The sequence below is a fragment of the Callospermophilus lateralis genome, chromosome 2, assembly GCF_048772815.1.
Source record: "Callospermophilus lateralis isolate mCalLat2 chromosome 2, mCalLat2.hap1, whole genome shotgun sequence".
NCBI classification, from domain to species: domain Eukaryota; kingdom Metazoa; phylum Chordata; class Mammalia; order Rodentia; family Sciuridae; genus Callospermophilus; species Callospermophilus lateralis.
In genome coordinates, this window is record NC_135306.1 from 156533048 (window position 1) to 156552003 (window position 18956).

An 18956-nucleotide genomic window follows, 5' to 3' on the forward strand; every position below is an offset into this window, starting at 1 on the left:
AAATCTAGTGAACATATATTTTTAAATCAGGAAAAATTAATTTCTTTGGTGACTGATTCTGTTTTTAATGTTTCCCTGGCCTCAAACTCACTATTCTCCTGCCTGCTTCCTGAACAGTTGAGATTACAGATGCACCCAAGTGTTCTTTTACCTTCCTTAGAAACTTTAATCCTTACATTGTATTCCCTGATCTTCACGTGTTTTCTCATTGTTTCTATCACATTATCCTTTTCATTTATTCATTACATTACTTGATGTTCTACAATGTTCATTCTGCTCATAGCCTTTACTTTCATACAGAATTTTAAATTTCTCTGAAGACCTTGCTGTTGTCTATTTCTCTTCTTTACTTACTGAGTTCTACTCTAGCTTTATTGATATTTTTGTTATGATACTGAGGATACCAATTTTTATGAAATTCTGTTCTGGAACCTGAAAGAGCCAATTTTCAGGGTTTTAGGCTTCTAAGTCTTCAGGATGATATTCCTTTCTTTGATATTACAATTCCTTCTTATTTTCCTAAACAGGTCCATTTTTTCTTAGGAAGTAATATCTAAACATAACTATGCATCAATAGTTAGGACTTGTGGTTTAAATATTAGATGTCCCCCAAAAGTGTATGTGACACAATGCAAGAAAGTTTAGAGATGAAATGACTGGGTTGAGAGCCTTAACCCAATCAGTGAATTAATCCTAATAGGGATTAACTAAGATAACTGAAGGCAGGTAGAGTATGGCTGGAGATGGGTCACTGGGGGTGTGCCTTAAGGGTATACATTTTGTCCCTGAAGAGTGGACTCTCTCTGCTACCTGGTACTATGTGTCCAGCTGTTTTCTTCTGGCACCTTTACACCATGGTCACACCCTGAGGAATGCATTAAGACCGCTGAAAACTGTGAGCCCCCAAATAAACTTTTCCTCCTCTATTTGTTCTTGTCAGGTCTTTTGGTCATAGCAGTGAAAAGATGACCAAAATAGGATTTGAGTATTCCCAACTCTATGACACATAATGGCCAACTCTCTTGTTACACAATTAGCTGGAGGGTTCACTGTTACACAGCTGAGTTCAATTCTGTTCCTAGCAGATATTTCCATATTACCATTCTGTTCTACTGAAGTTAAATTCTATTGCTTGAATCTCTATTTCTGAACCAATAGATGATCTTTAGTTTCTAGAATTCACTTTTAACTTTCATCCATACCTTTCTTAGGGAATCTAAATCTACTTGGTCTCTGAGCCTATGAATGAATGTGGAAATCTGGAGAGAAGTGGTTACCTCAAAGTGCAGCATCCTAGCAACAGTAGAATGGTTCCTGAGTTTTCGGGATGACATTGATAACATCACCAATGTATCTATTATCTTAGATACAGGGTCATACAATGTTTTCTCATCTTTTATCAGGTTGGTTTTGTTGCATAAGCAATTGAATTCTACTATAGTTTATTTGTCCATATTTGAACAATACCAGTTTGAATTTCAACTTTTGCAAATTCCATCTTTTTTGTGGCTTCCCAAAGACTTTCCGAGGATGTCAAGAGATGCTCTTTCAAAGATGACTAGCCAGTTTCAATTAAAACCAAAATGAAATGTTTAATGACTTCAAAATTAAAAGCATTTTGAAGTCAGTGAAAATACAAGTTGGACATTCAGTTTGATTTCATAAACATTAAAATGCACTGGAAAAAAGACTAGAATGCAGCAGGATGCAAAAAAAAATCTTTCCTTAAACTTTAATATACATTTTGTAATAATTATGTGTATTTATAGTAAAGAAAATACATTTAATTTTAAATAAATAGTAATTCTCCTAAGAACTGCCTCTTGAGGTAGGAGGGGAAACTATTTTTGTTTAGAATTTTGTATTAATTACAGGATTTCTTTTCCAGCAGCATTTATTGAGTTTAATGATTAAGCTTTACTTGAAGCTATTAATAAACAAGATTTATACAGTTTCTCTCTTGTGATTATTGTGAAGATGTGAATTCTGATCAAACCCTTTATAATACTCATGGCATTTATAAGTTTTCTCTCCCACGTGGACTCTTTGATGAATTCGAAGTGCTGAGCTATGACTGAAACCCTTACCACACTTTGCACATTGATAAGGCTTCTCTCCAGTATGGACCCTCTGGTGGATGTGAAGATTAGAGCTGTGACTAAAGCCTTTCCCGCAATCAGCACATTTATAGGGTTTTTCTCCTGTATGAACTCTCTGATGAATGAGAAGATGTGAACGCTGACTGAATCCCTTACCACACTCTTCACATTTATAAGGTTTCTCTCCAGTGTGTATTCTTCGATGAGTGTGAAGTTTTGAACTCTTGCTAAAGCCCTTCCCACAGTCATGACAGGTATAAGGTTTCTCTCCTGTGTGGACCCTCTGGTGAATGCGAAGATCTGAGCTGTGGCTGAAGTCTTTCCCACAGTCACTACATTTATAAGGCTTCTCTCCTGTATGCACTCTCTGATGAATTTGAAGATTTGAGCGTTGAGTAAAGCGCTTACCACAGTCATCACATTTAAAAGACTTCTCTCCTGTGTGTACTAACCGATGAATTCGAAGATTTGAGCTCTGACTGAAGCCCTTACCACATTCATCACACTTATATGGTTTTTCTCCAGTGTGGACTCTCTGATGAACATGAAGTACTGAACTCCGACTAAAACTCTTACCACACTGATCACACTTAAAGGGTTTTTCTTCTGTGTGAAGACTCTGATGAATGTGAAATAGTGAATTTGTACTGAGGTCCTTATTACACTCAGATTTATAGTGTTTCTCTTCTGTATGGACACTTTGATGACTATGAAGACAAGAAATCTGACTGAAGCTCTTACCGCATATATTACATATATAAGGTATACCCCCTGTGAAGACTCTCTGATGAAAGTAAACTCCTGAGCCATGACTAAAGTTACTGCCAACTTCATCACATCCATACAGCTTCTTACTTATGTGGATTCTTGGATATCTGTAAAAATCTGATCTCTGAGAGAAGCATGCTGTGCCAATGGAGTATGGATAGAGGTTTTCTCCAAGTTGATTTCTCTTGTGGAGAACACATTGTGAGTTCCAATGACGAATTTCTTTACATTTATTACATACACAGTATTTCTCCTCCATAGAATCTCTCAGTAGGTCACACTGGCATATCTCCCCAATATATACTGGAAGGGCTTCTTCCACTGAGATATAAGAATGCTGAGTTATGAATTTCTGGTCTTTTTCCATAAAAAGATTTTTCCTAGATATGACAAGATGGTTTCCGTCCCCCCGAAAACCATGGGAATCATTCATGAAATCTTCTCTACTAAAGTCTTGGGTAGTTTTGGTTTCTAAGGACTGCCAAGGTATTAACTTTCTGAATTTTAAGTTCCTATGGATTGCACCATCAAAGGTCAGTTCATAGTTTCCATACCCTGGTACTTGTGTGGAGAGAATTAACCACTCTTGACACTGGGAAAGATCTTGTTGCTTTACATTTTTGGAATCTACCCCTTGAATGGTTTCATTATAATTCTGATTCTCGTATATCTGAGTGCTAGCATTTCTCCAGCTCTGCAAGGAGGAAAAATTTTCATATTGTAAGTATTTGAATCGTTCTTCTTGTGGCTTGTAGCTCTCACTCAAGTTTCCTAGAAGAATAAACAGTTACTTTAGTGGTGATATGAAGGTTGTGCTTAAAGCTTTCCAATTATCTAAATCAAAGACTTTCATAATGGTAGGAAGATATGTGTGGAGAGGAGTAGGAATGAAGGGAATGACTTTGGCCGATCCATTTGGGTCAGAGATTTATTTATTTTTGTACATTCATGTATATATTTATTCATTTGCTCATTCATTCATTTCACAAACATACCTTGAGCATCAATTTACAATTTATCAGGTACTATGTATAATAAAAAATAAGGCCAACTGCTTCATAGAAACAGTTTTGAAGACTAAACTTAACTATATTACTTTATTTGGGACATTATTATAAGAAGTAAAATATGTTTCTATTTTTCTGCTATAGAATAGTGTGGGAGACTGTGTGGGAAAAAAACGGCTACATTAACTCTACTTATGCCTTTGGGTGCTCTCCTTCCACACTGTGTCTAGGCTTGGTAATATAATCTGCTCACTGGGATAACAGCTAAACTGTCACAAGCAGAAATTTGAAGAGTGCTTGCCTTCTCTCTTGCTGCTTTTGAAAATTCTGCGACCACCGCCACCATATGAAGAAAGGGACATATAGCCAATGTATCTCCAATATCCCTAGTTATTTTGAGCCAACTGTCAGACATATGAATTAGGCCAGTCAGCCTTATCTTAAAACCACCCAGTCCCAAGAAAATCCCTCTATGAAACATCATCCATGATTCCTATTGAGGAATCATGAAAAAATAATAAATTTTATCTTAAGCCACTAAGTTTGGGGTAGTTTGTTATATAACAAAAGGCAATTTGTACAAACAATATGAAGAAAAACAACTTTAGGAACAAACAAAACTTACTATGTATGGAGATTTGTGCTCTAAGAATAATATAGAAAATAATTAAAAATAATAATCACAAATATCTAGGTAACTGCATAACCCAGATGTCTTAGAAGATATTTTGCCTTATATTTTACAGGTTGAGCATCCCTAATCCAAACATTCAAAAATCTGAAATACTCCAAAATCCAGTGCTGATATAATGCTCAAAAAATTTCAGACTTTGGAGCATTTTTGGATTAGGATTGCTCAAACAATAAAGATCATACAAATATTCCAAAATCCAAAAAATTCCAAAATCTAAAAAACATTTTTGGTCCCAAGCATTTTGAATGAGAGATACTCAAACTAGATTTGTCATCTGGCTTAAAACATATTTTGTGAATATTTCTTCTATCACACTCAACAAAATTGGTTCTAGAAAGCTCTAAATTCCTTGTGAGCTGGGATAACTTTACCTAATGACATGACATTTGTGTAGTTCTCCCACATAACCTCCCAGTAGAGATTTTTTTGAGAAGAATCCAGGAATTTCCACTCTTCCCAAGTAAAAATAATTGTTACATCTTCAAATGTTACTGCCATCTGGTTAAAGATCAGGCTTTTGTGGCAGAAGAAATCTAAGTGAGAGGATGAACAAAGAAAAAGATATTTAGTAGGTAACATAAGTGGCAAACCACATAGAAAAAGAAAGAACTTCAAAAAAGGAAGAAAAACAAGAAAGGTAAGGGGAGAAAAAACAAGTAGCCAAATGGCTTAAAAATATATCCCAATATCAAATATTATCACTATCAAAGAAACACTTACATAGCACTTGTCTGTCAACCAATGAGCTAATGACTTCAACTTATATTTTAGTTAGTCCTCATAGCAATCCTGTGTTGTAGATACTATTATTATTTCTGTACTACAAAATAGTAAATAATGGTTGAAACAGACTAATTCCAATGATCACAGAGCTAGAAGGCAGTCCAGAAGGGACCCACACATGTACACTTCAGACAAGAATAATTTGCCAAATGCAATAATGTTACTCAATATTGCTTATATTATTGCTTCATGGGTGATCATTTTAGATATTATTTACTTCTTCCTATGAGGTGATGAATTATATACTAGAGTTCTATTCATCATTTTCATACTATTTTCACTAATTTTCAGTTAAATCAATGCAGTGCTTACATAATGTTGACTATGATTAGAAAGTTCGTTTGAAAGGATGATTTGTTTTGTTCTAAGAAATTTGCTATCCTCATATTCTTATTTTGAAAAGCTCTATATAATTTATTTTATCAAGTGTCTCAGCCTATCCAACCGTTTTATTTTGGAAATGTTATCTTCTTGCTCTAATCTGGACTGGCTACTCTTTAAAGTTCAATTTTCAATATTCCATAATTCTTTGTTTTACTCTGTCATTTTGGAGGAACACATCAAAATGAGTCCAAACAAACCTATGAATATTAAGCTCACTGCCAGTGAAAAAGGCAACGGTAAGAAGCAGACAAGGTATTCCTCAATATACATCATTTAAGAGAATCTCCAAGCAGGATTACTAGGAAAAATTTCCAGATCATTTGAATCACAGTACACTTGAAATCATCATTAACCCCTCATAACTGAGTGCAGAAATGTAGACTAAATTTTTTTTTTCTCAGAATTGATTCATTGTTATAAGCATTGCTTCTGAGACTGATTTTTTTTTAAATTCTAATGAATCTGTAGGTAATATTTTGTTTCCTCTATAAAAATATTTTAGGATCTTCTTTTGTTGATTCCTTGGTTTGGGACTTTTTTGTTGATTATTCAGTGAGCTTTACAATCTAGAGATTGCTCAACTCTATGAAATGTTCTCATATTTCTCTGCAAAATTCTTTTCTTGATTTCTTTCATCTAGAAGACTGCACTTAAACTGAGTCCCCTATTAGTCATATATCATTCTCCTGGATAGTCTGTATTTGCTTTGTCCATTTTCCATTATATAATTTGTTTCTGTCTGTTTATTCTATCATATGGAAAAGTTTCCCAATTTTACCTTCAACTTTTCTGTTGAATTTTTATTTTTTATTTTTATATTTTAATTTCAATGAGATTATGTTCATACTCATGGTTGTTTTTCTTGACATTCTTTCTCACTTTATTGATGCTTTAAATATCTTTCTAAGAGTAAGAGTTTCGTGGATATAATGTCTTCTTTAATTACTTTAGAAATATTAATTAGAGTTTATAGTCTCTTGTCTACATAATGTTTCCTCAGACTCAATCCCTGTTTGCCCCACATTCATCTTGATTTCTATCTTTAAAATTGAAGAATCTACTCAAATATCTTATAATTCTTCTTTTAGCTGTATATGTGATTCAAATACCAGAATTTTCCAGGAGTGTTCAGCTAGTTCAGAAAATTAAATGTCTAATCTCCTGTTTTTAGAAATGAAGATTTGTAAATATACAAAATTCCTACATAAAATATTAGCTAATTGAATTAAGTAATGTATCAATAATACATCATGATCAAGTGCAGTTTATTCCAGGTACGCAAGGAGAGTTCAACAAAAGAAAAATTTAGCAACATAATTTCCTGTATTAATAACTATAGAAGACAATCATGATTATCTCAGTTAATTCAGGAAAATCACGTAATATAAATTCTGTTAAATTGAACACCTACCTATACATGATATTAAGAAAAGCTTTTAGCAAACTAAAAAAATTTTTAAACTCTCTAAAATGTTAAAGGTATATACTAAGAACTATAGACTTAATGGAGATATTTCAATTGTAGTTCTTTATAATAGTAACAAGAAAAGAATAAACACCATCACTGTTGCATAGTACTAGAAGTTCTGGTAAATACTATAAGGAAAAGAAATAATGGGCATGAAGATTGGAAGCAAAAATACTAAATGTCATTATTTTCATACTTAGAGACATGTATCTTGAAAACCCATGAATATACACATAAAACAAACTAAATATTCAGCAAAATAAACTAGTTACAATAAGACAATAGCATACTGTATTAGCAATCAACTACTAGAAAGTAAAATTTCATATACAACAGCAACAAACAGACCAGTTGAACCAAGAATATAAAAAACTCTATCCTTTCAAATTCTAAAGAGAAAAAGGAAGATTATCTGAATAAAAGGAGAAGCATGCTTCCATGCTCTTGGATGAGATGATTTAAATGCAATACAATTCAAGAATATTTGCAGTTGGATTTTTTTTTTCGAGAAACACAATATACTTTTTTTTTTTCCCTTGAAATTTATAGGGAAGGAAAAGAAGTCCATAAAGAGAAGTAAACCAAGTGGGAAGACTTGCCTTACTGATAATGACATACCACCAAAGGCTAGTAGCAAAATTAGAAGAGAACAATCAATTAGTATAACAGAATAGAGGCCTCTCACTAACCAATATGCTTCTTTATGAAAACATGTTAACAATAAAGGTAGCATTATAAATCAAAGAGGAAAGTATGGATTCTTCACTAGATGGTGTTACAAAAAATGATTAATCATATGAAGAAAAAATTAACAGGATTCCAGTATTATACCATATGTAATGGAAACACTACTTAACTGTTAAGGAAAGGCAATAAAGTAATCACAAGAAAATACTAGAATTTGAAAACATTTGCCATTGTTAAATGAATCCAAGAACTAGTTCTCTAGGGGAAAATATTAACATTACAATAGGTAAATCAAATAATATATAAAGCAAGTAAAATCCAGCAACACTTGTAGATTATAAATTATCATAATGCTGTATAACAATTCCAACACTTAAAGGCTTAAAAGAAAATTATTTATTATCTCTAACATTTTCTCTAGGCCAGAAATTTAGGAGTGGGTAGGCAGTTTTGGCTCAAATCTCTTATGAAATTGTTGTGAATTATTGTCTAGATCAATAGTCATCAAGTATCTCGACTGGGAGGGAGGATTCACTATCACGATGATTCCCTCACATGGCAGGCAAATTGTTACTGATTGTTGATGTGGGGTCTCAGTTTCTCTCCACTTGGTCCTTTCATGTGGCCTGGACTATCTCTCAACATGGTAGCAATTTTCCCATGAGAAAAGAAGGAAAAGGTTCATTATTTTTATGACTTAGTCTCATAATTCACACTGCATCATTTCTACTGAACTCCATGGTTTGAACCTATCATAAGCCTCTGACAGATCTGAGAGGAAGGGACATAGGCCCTGCCTTTTGATGGGGAAGAACATCAAGTCACATTTCAAGAAGAACATTAAGGACAAGATAAATTATAATCGTGGTCATCTTTGGTAAATTTAATTTCCTACAACACTAAGGCATATTATAGCACAATAAATTGATACTTTATTCCAGAATGTAAAGGAAGAGTTAAAATGAAAAGTTATTAAGTTTAAACCTTCTTAATAATGTCAAATAAGAAAGTCATATAATTATTTCAGTGAATGCTGAAAGAATACTTCCTGATCATATCTTAAAACCAAAAACAAAACATTAAAGGCATTCCCATTAAAACTGTAAACCTGAAAAAGATATTGGAGATCCATGATCTTTTCACCACTGATGTGAAAGCACATAGATTTTCTGTAGAGGGTAGGCTGCATATCTGAAGACTGTCATAAAATCAGCTGAAAATAACTGGAAGTAATAAAACAAATTAATGTCCTCAAAATTCCACTAATACAGTTGTACTCTATGGAAGCTTACATTATGTATACCAGAAGATATGTACAAGAACAATTAGAGTATAATCGTTACTATAACAGCAAAAGGCTGGAAACAATCCAAATGGTTCAACAACAATAGGATAGAAAAATAAGTTGTTCATACTATGAAATAGTACACAGTAGTGAAAAGGAACTATAGTTATGTAAAACAACACAGATACAGTGTAAAAATAAAACATTATCCTAAATAAATCATTCACAGAAGAATATATTTAGTCATTACATTGTACAATGTACAAAAATATGCAAAACTAAATAATTTCTAAGAGATGCAAATATGCACATTTTAAAATATAGGGGAAAGACTTAAAAATACTAAATACAACTTTTAATAAAGTGGTTATACACCCACCTGGTGGGAATGAAAATGAGGGGTTATCAGGAAGTTTTTAAAAGTATTTGCTGGTTTAGATGATGAGTGCAGATGTTATCTTATATTTTAAATTGTACAAATGTGTTTTCATATACTCTTCTGCATATATGCAATACATTACAATAAAGTTAAATTTTATTTATCATACATAACATTCAATTAATACAGAAAAATAGCAAAAACATTATAACAAATTATTCTATGTAATATTTATAATAACAATACAAATATAAATATAAATTCCTCAAAAGAAGTTTGACAAAAATACTTAGAGCCTATATAAAGATAGTTCTAGAATCTTCACATCTGGAAGGATTAAAAAAGGGTTGAAAGAGTATGAAGATCCCATTCAATCTTAGGTAAATTTCTCTAAATTTACCTCTATTTTATAGGATCCAATCAAGATACTAACAAGATTTTGATGAGGGGGTAGAAAAGATCTAACACAGTGGTTTTCAAGTGCTTTTGTGGAAAAAAAAAAAAAAGGAAATTCTGAAAGAGGAATAATAAGGGGAGACTAATTTAATAACATGTTTAAACTATAATAAGGCCTCTATAATAGCATCGGTTTGACACAGGAATAAAGAAAACAATATAAAAAAAATAGAAGCCTGCAAATGGTCCTAGGTTCAACAGTGGATTTTAAACATGACAGATGTGACATCAAATTTGTGGGAAAAAATATGGCTTATTTAATTAATGATGTTTGGACAACTAAATAGACACTTGGAAGGAAACAATGAAGCTAGATTTTCTTCCTCCATATTTATGGCTTGGTGACTAAAAAGAGTTGTATCAGATATGAATTATATTTTAAGTAATAACTAATAAAATAGCAATTGACTCTTAGTGAGTTCTTTCTATATGTCAAACACTGTGCTAATTTTTTTTGTGTGTGCCCTTATGTACCATCATACTCCTACACAGTAAGTTTTATTTCCCCACTTTAAAGATGAGAAACTGGTCAAGTAATTAAATCTAGTTCATAAAACTAAGAAATAGTAGACATGAAATAAGCATAGACAGCAAGCTAAGATAGCACTAGCTATATTTTGACCAATATTCTATACTAATAAAACATACTGAAAGGTTAATATATTCAGTATTTAAAACTAATTATATGTAACTTTAACATTTTTTTTCCCAAAATGGAAATCACCATAATGTCATTCTGAGGAAAATTTCTAACATATGATCTCTTTTTTTCTTTATCCTTTTTTTTAAACTTTATTTTATTTATTTATTTTTATGTGGTGCCGAGGATCAACCCCAGGGCCTTGCACATGCGAGGCGAGCGCTCTACTGCTGAGTCATAACCCCAGCCCCTTTCTTTATCCTTATTAAATAAAAAAACTTATTCGTCTTAGTTGCCCATTAAGTTAAGTACATGTAATGGAACAACAATAAAAACACTCTGATACCAGTAAATATATTGGGAAATGGATCCACAAAACAGTAAAGCCCAAAAGTGATTTGTATGTGTGTCAAGAATTACTGATTTGGGGGGGTTGGGGTTGTGGCTCAATGGTAGAGCACTTGCCTAGCATGCATGAGGTACTGGGTTGAATCCTCAGCATCACATTAAAAGAGAAAAAATTTTTTAAAAAAGTTAAATAAACAAGATAAAGGTATTGTGTCCATCTACAACTAAAATATTTCAAAAATTACTAATTTTGTATATGAAAAGGGAGAACCACATTCAGTAGAGAAAGCAAATATTACCAGAAAAATTAAATAACCAAGTAGGAATAAAAAAAAAAAAATGTTTAAGTTCTACTGTCATTTCTCACATTCAAATAAATTTCTGATAGACTCAGGAGTTAAACTTTTAAAATACTTAAAAGTATAAAAAATAATTGAGAAAATAAAAGTAATTATATATTAGTTTGGAAATAAAGTATATATTAAATTTGGAAATAAAAATATATTTCAATGCATAAAAATATAAAGATAATATTTTGCTTTATACAAATTCAAAGCTCATTTAAACAAAGAAGCCCTTGAAAGTAAAGGGCAAATGGTAAAGTAAGAGAAATATTTACAATATGTCAACAAATGATTTTTTTTTATCTATATACAAGACTATCAAATGGAAACAAAAAGATTAATAGGGAAAAAGGTAATATATGTCAATAGACCCTTCATCAAAAAAAATGCAAATTCTCAATAAACATAAGTGAAAAAATAGTAAACCTTACTGAAGATTAAAGAGGATGCAAATGAAAGAAAAGTTTTAAAAATAATATCTAATGCTGGTAAAAGTTGAGCAAGTTAGGATCAAATTGTCATGCAATTTTAAATTCATGCAGTATGAACTTAAAAAAAAGAACTTTAGGTTTTCAAAAGCCTAAAACATATTTATATCTGTTGACTGTTTTCCTATTTCTCAAAGTATATCTTAAGAAAGTAAAAAAGACATGTGTTTAATAAATTTTGTATAAGAATATTAATTAGAAGTGGTTTATAATAGCAAAATAAGACATACTTAAATTTTCCCTAATAAAAGAATATTTAAATAAAGAATGTATATACCTTGAATTAAATATTATATAGTCATTATAACTCATACTACTAAGAAATGCTTAGAAAAATGTTCATAGTATGTTAAATGAAAAAAATATACAGATAATAGTCACTCATATTTAGCAAATATTTATTGAATGCTTACTACATGCAAGGTCCAGTTCTATACACTGGGAATATTCCCTGCCTTCCTGAAAAATTTTTAATAAATTTTTTTATAAATACTCATCTTCTGTATACATGTACCTGAGATAAACCTATGTTTAGTATTTATATATATGTGTATGCATATATGTATGCATACATAATAATGTTTAAATAGGTTAGTGAGTATGTATGCATATTAAGTATTAGGTAAAAGGCTATAAGTAAGCACATCTAAATGTCAATAATGGCTGCTTATGGTTCATGTTGCACAAGAATAAATAACACATTTAATACGAATACTCCTCTATACTATGGCTTCATTTTGTACATTTATATTCCCCTGCAATAAGTTTGGTTACCTAATTTGTCCCCTCTAATTCTACCTGAGAGTAAATGATGATTTTCCTGTAAATCTGAGCTACTGTTAATGTGTTTTAAGTGCCATTCATTCTGATACAATTTAATGTGGATAACTCCATATATTATTAATTTCCTGGTTTAATGTCTGTAAAGACATTCTAATATATTTATCTCAGAACACTAAGAACAATACAAATGATATGTAGCCTGAACTTGAATGACTGAATGAAGGAATGAGTTAATGTTGGTAAAAATACCTGGGTAGGAGTCATGGGCATGCTGCACAGGAGGCTTAGAAGCCTTTCTGCAAGTGAGGAACATGTTCTAAGCAATCTGATCCATGCGTCCTCACTGCTACTTCTACTACCTCCATTACCCATGAAGAATCAGGGCATTTTATAAGTAAGAAAAGACAATCCTATTTACCTGAGATCAAATTGTGAGGAAGACAGCATACAACTGTTTCTCCTTTGTGCTTCTCTTCTGGGAATGGGTGGAATGTTGAGACAACTAAGCTGGAGGTGGGTGAGGAAAGAAGGAATGAAAAACTGAGCATGGCACTAAATTCCCACACAGTAAGTAAAAATGACTCCCAAATCTCCTACAAAGAGGTCCAAAAAAGCCCAGAAACATTCCTGTTCCCCTTCAAGGATTAGAAAGCAGAGCCATAAAAATTGGCACTTTGATGCTTCTAAGCGTCTAGAGACACTAAGGGATAAAACTCTAGACATGAAAAACAAAATTTGATTTCACAGTTTGGTCTCTCCAGGGAGAAATTAATAATATATGGAGTTATCCACATTAAATTGTACCAGAATGAATGGCACTTAAAACACAGCAACAGCAGCTCAGATTTACAGGAAAATCATCATTTAGTCTCAGGGAGAATTAGAGGGGACAAATTAGGTAACCAGACTTATTGCAGGGGAGTATAAATGTACAAAATGAAGCCATAGTATAGAGGAGTATTCATATTAAATGTGTTATTTATTCTTGTGCAACAGGAACCATAAGCAGCCATTATTGACATTTAGATGTGTTTACTTATAGCCTTTTACCTAATACTTAATATGCATACATACTCATTAACCTGTAAACATTATTAAATTATTTATTAATTACATGTATTATTATATGGTTTATTTATATAAATTATTAATATAAGATCATAAAGTAAATAATAGCAGCACATATAAAAGTCTTCTTTCTGTTTTTAGAGTATTGCTCATATTTTGTTAAATTAACTTAAGGAAAAATAATTCCATTGCCTTCTCCTACTTATTACAACAAAATACTAGATTTACTATCTATCACAAAGGAAACCGGAATTTTGGAGAAGGATCAAGATCTAGACCTTCCAGAATATGATTATAATCTCAACTCTGCTATCAATCATTTCTAGAACTTTATAAAAAGATCCAAGTTCTACACTTTCCAAGGCCTTGGTTTCCTCACCTGTAAAGTGGGGGCATGAGCCTTTACCACTCAGGTTCTTCCTTGCTGATCACGGGTAAGTCTCTGGGAAAAAAGATAGGCAATTAGTTAAGAACCCGCTATCTCTCAAGAGAAAAAAACTATTCACGCAGGTTCCAAGATGAGACATCAGAGTTCCACCAAAGCGCCACCGGCCGAGCTAGGTAGCATCCCTTCACTTGCACCAATGGTACTCAAGGAGCGGGATCTCAGGGCTACAGATCGGCGAAGCCTCGGCTCCTGCACCAAGACCCGCAGGCCTCTGATGTGCATCCAGGTCCCCGGCCGAGTCCGCCCCAACACCTCCCAACCCAGCACCCGACCACGGGGCCAAGCTGCCTTTTGCCCTCTTCCCTCCTTAATCCTTAATAGGAGAGGAGCTAGGAGTAACCCACTTATGCCGGGGTGTCGCCAATGTTTCTAAGTCGGAGTCGCTTTTCGGCCCAACTCTACTTTTCTGTCACTCTTCCTTCAGCCACAGCACTTCCCGCCCTTTTCCACATCTGGCTTGGCCCTCTCGAGAGTCCGCGTCACTTACGCAGCCTCTGAAGAAACACCCGGAGGGTCCAAAACCCTAGGTCCACGCAAACAATGGCGCAGCCCGGCTAGAACGAAACGGAAGTCCGGTGTCTTCCAAGGCGTTGACTCAGCCGCGTTTCCAAGGATACGAGAGGGGCGGGGTGGAAGAGGAGCGCTCTGGAGGACGTGGCTCCTGATTGGCCAGAAAGATCGAGCTGTAGCGTAGCTCAACCCCTAGCAGTTCTTATTCCCGCGCGAAAGGACGGTATCCTCTGGCGGTTCTGAACCTTGGATGGAGCCTCCAGATGCTGAAGGTCCCGGGAAGTGGGGCATGGCTGAGGTGTCCGGGAAATGAGGTCACTGGCTTCGAATAGTCCTGGGATACTCACAATAGTCCTGGGATACTACAAATGCATAACCCCTTAGCATAAACCCTAGGAAATACTTGCTGTAGGATCGCTTTGGTTGGCGAAATGTGGTTGCGCCCACTTCGTGCCCTTGGAGGAACTGGCATCCCAGTAGCCCTTGTCCTGCCTAATCTTGAGGTTGGAGGCAAAGTGGGGCTGAGATGAACCCGTGGAAAGGAACCCCTCCTCGGTGTCCTGGGACTGCAGAAAGACTTGGAAGTGCATGCTCTTTTTTATTTTTAAATTTTTTAAAAATTGTTGATAGACCTTTATTTTATATATTTATATGTGCTACTGAGAATCAAACCCAGTGTCTCAAACATGCCAGGAAAGTGTGCTACTGCTGAGCCCCAGCCCCAGCCTGCGCACGCTCTTTTACTAGGAAGTTGAGTGTGATATATTATGAAAATGTTTTTGCTTCCTTAAACTCTCTCTCTCTATCTCTTCAGCCCTGGATATGATTAGTAGTATTAAAACATTTTACTAGGCAAGGAAGCTTTGGTAAAGTTGTCATTAAAAGCAAAGAACTCCCTGGATTCTAATCTGAGTAAGTCAGTTATTATTGATGAACCTTGGCTGCAACACAGGCCTCTTAGTGTAGTTAAAATGCTTAAACCAGAATATAATTTGTATGCAACCAAAGACATGAAAAATTGTGCTGTTTATGTGTTAATAAGAATTGTAATGCATTCCACTGTCATATATAAATTTAAAAAAGAAGAAAAATAAAGAGCATAGTCAAAAAATGATTAAACCAGTTCCTGGTACATAGCAAGCACTTTTAAGTTTTAACTATATAGTTTAGTATTTAATAGGAGTAAATGACCCAGAGTCTGCCTGCCTGTGTCCCAACACAATGAGCACTTGAATTTCTTAAGACTTCATTGACCACATTTGGAAAATCATTTTGCATGGACCTCTCTCTGCCTTGAACATCAAGTTTAGCAATTAGAGCTTTGTTTCTAACAAAACATGTATGAAGATACGAATGGTGTGACTCTACTTTGTGTACAACCAGAGAAATGAAAAATTGTGCTCCATTTGTGTACTATGAATCAAAATCCATTCTGCTGTCATGTGTAACTAATTAGATAAATAAATAAATAAACAAACTGACTTCACAACCTGTTTTTGTAATTCACTAGGTTGTATGGGCAAGTAATTTAACCTCTCACCTTCAGACTTCTCATATGTAAGATGAAGATCTCAATGTAGCAAAACAGTTATAATTGATAAAGTCCTAAATGCACATTGACCAGTAAGAACAAACAATGGAGTTGGGCTCTTCTAGTATTCTACTTTCAACCATAGTATATTAGTCATTACTGTTAAAAATAATATGGCTAATCTATATAGTTAACTTTTCATCATTTCCAGCATATACAAACACCAAATATTAGCTGTTGATGTTGTTTGACTTGTATTTTCATTTTTTAAAAATAGTGTGCTTTAAAACTAAATTATTTTATATCAGAGGATATGAGAGTTGTAACTGGACTTTGAGCATTTTAAAACTCTTTTTGAGAGAGAAGTGAAACCTAGGATTTCAAACGACCAATTGCTAATGGATTAAGAACAATAATCACATTGCCTTTTGCCTTCAGGTGCATTAATAATGTGTTCTTCTTGCCAAGTTTGGAGAAAATCAGGACTTTTTCATATAAATGAAAGTGAATGGGTCTCCCATTTCATAAGGTCAATAACATCTCTGTTAAAGATAGATGTGGAAGTTTTCAGAGATCTTAAGGAATTCCTACTTGAATGAGCTTCTCTACTGCCTGATCATAGTTATCAGCTTCAACTAAACCAGGGAAGTGGGTCTTATAGAGAAAAACCTTGGAATTAGAGCATGAATTTAGAAGCCTAGTGTGGGTCTCCATCCCTCTGGGAAGGATATAAATGTGAACAACATGAGAGCCAAGATGTGAGAAATTAAATGTAATGTTTCTTGAAAAATATCTGAACCTCAGATCTGTGGAAATTCTAGGAGATTTGTACAAATCTATTGGGATTCTTTGGCTCCCACAACACCAAGAAGAAGCTGGACATGTAGGCTAACTATTCCTGGGCTGAGTATGAGAGATTATAAGAAAATTATAGAGCAAGAGGGATTTATCCAGGTGCTTTTGTAGAAAACTGGCAGGTTCATGCTCCTGTTCAATGGCTGATAGAAGCAGAGATCTCTTTGTCTTCCCCTGACTGTGGAACTGCTTCTACTTAAAATATTCCATTAACCAGACTTGAACCTCAGTGAACTGGCTAACAAAATGAAACAAAACCAACCAACCAACCAACCAACCCTAGGAAGACCCAGTTGTCAGAGAAACAAATAGAATGTGTATCTGAGGAACTATAACTGCTGAAGGGCAGAGAGAAAAAAGGATGGAAATCAAGGGGAAAAAAAGATAAAAGGCTTATCTATGAGATCTAATGTACAGATACAGAATTTCCAGAAAGAGAAAAGGGAATTAGTAGAAATGAAAAGACAAATGAATAACAAAATAATGGCAACTTTCTTATTAGTTGGACATTTTTTGAAAGGCCTGAATCTGTAGATCTACAGAACTCATTACATTTTCAGTTTATATTAATAAGTAAAGGCAAGCTAGATGTATCAAAGTATAATTCCTACACTCTAGGGTGAAAAAGAAAACTAATAAACTTCCAAAAAAGATGTAAGTTATCTAAAAAGAAAAATGATATCGGACTTCTTATTTGTAGTTTAAGAAGCCAGATTTGTAGTTTAAAAGCAATACAGACTAGTAAACTAAACAGTCCATCAACCAAACTATCATTGCCTGTCATGATGAAAGAACTACTTGAGGATTTGTAAGAATTTGAATTCATTTCATTCAAGTTTCCCTAAAATATAAGGAAGCAATTAATGAAAGGACTATAAACAAATAACAAACTAAAAACAGATACCCCCACAAAAAATTTTGAGTAACAGAGGAAAGTCATGATATAAAATAAATAAGGTAACATACATAAGTAATGTAATAAACCATTCTGCTAAATATGATAGGACTGATGCTTAGCAGGGGCTCAGGCCCTGGGAAACAGATTTGGGATCCTGGAAGGTTAATAAACACATTTTATTTGAAGGCAGCAGCAAACCCAGCCTCCTGGGTCTTTCCATATGCCTTTATAATATGCAGGCCAACCAAAAGGGAAAATGCCAACAGGTTACATGAATGAGTACATGCTCACAAGTAGATGTTTATGACCTTGAGTACATATGCTGAATCAGTGTATTTATCATCTTGACTACCTACTAAAAACATAACTTGCTGGAAGTCTTGGCAAGGAACCTAATTGTAGCTATCTTGGGCCTGCCCAACAAGTGATTTTTACTATATAAAAGCAGAATCTATCAGACTGAGTCAAACAATAAAAACCAAACTTATGCTGTTTATAAGAAACATTGTGAGATATGTTTTACAAGAAAGATACCAGGCAAACAGACGGGAAGTTTCAACTAGTTGAAGGTTAAGACCTAAAGAGAGGGGGCTGGGGTTGTAGCTCAGTGTTAAAGCATTTGCCTAGCTAGTTTGTGAGGCACTGGGTTCTAGTCTCAGCATCACATTTACATAAATTAATAAATAAATAAATCAAAGTCCATTGAACTTAAAAAACATTTTAGAGAGAAAGAGTTTTATATACTGATAAAAGGCACAATTTTTGAAGAAGTACAATGGTGTCAAGCCTGTTGAATATATACAACAAAGATACATAAATTTAAGAACTTGATAAATACAAATTTGTGATAAATATCAATACATTTGTGTCAGATTAACTTTAAGAGATTAAAAAAGGGAATACATAAATTGAATGATATAAAAAGGCATATAGAAAAATTTATATGCCTTGAATAAAGAATGTATTTTTATGTTCATAGAACATTGACAAGAACTGTGAGCTTTATCATTCTTATGCCCAGCTGATTACTGTG

At 33.8% G+C, this 18956-nt stretch overlaps 1 protein-coding gene across 1 annotated transcript; it reads right to left on the reverse strand.

Moving 5' to 3' along the window:
- Positions 1-1944: 1944 nt before the first annotated feature.
- Znf214 (zinc finger protein 214) lies at positions 1945-14077 on the reverse strand. Its single transcript, XM_076844174.2, has 3 exons — positions 14061-14077; positions 4940-5082; positions 1945-3638 (listed from the first exon to the last, which is right to left on the reverse strand). Exons 1-3 carry the CDS (start codon positions 14075-14077, stop codon positions 1945-1947), a joined length of 1854 nt encoding a protein of 617 aa, XP_076700289.1.
- Between the last annotated feature and the right edge of the window lie 4879 nt (positions 14078-18956).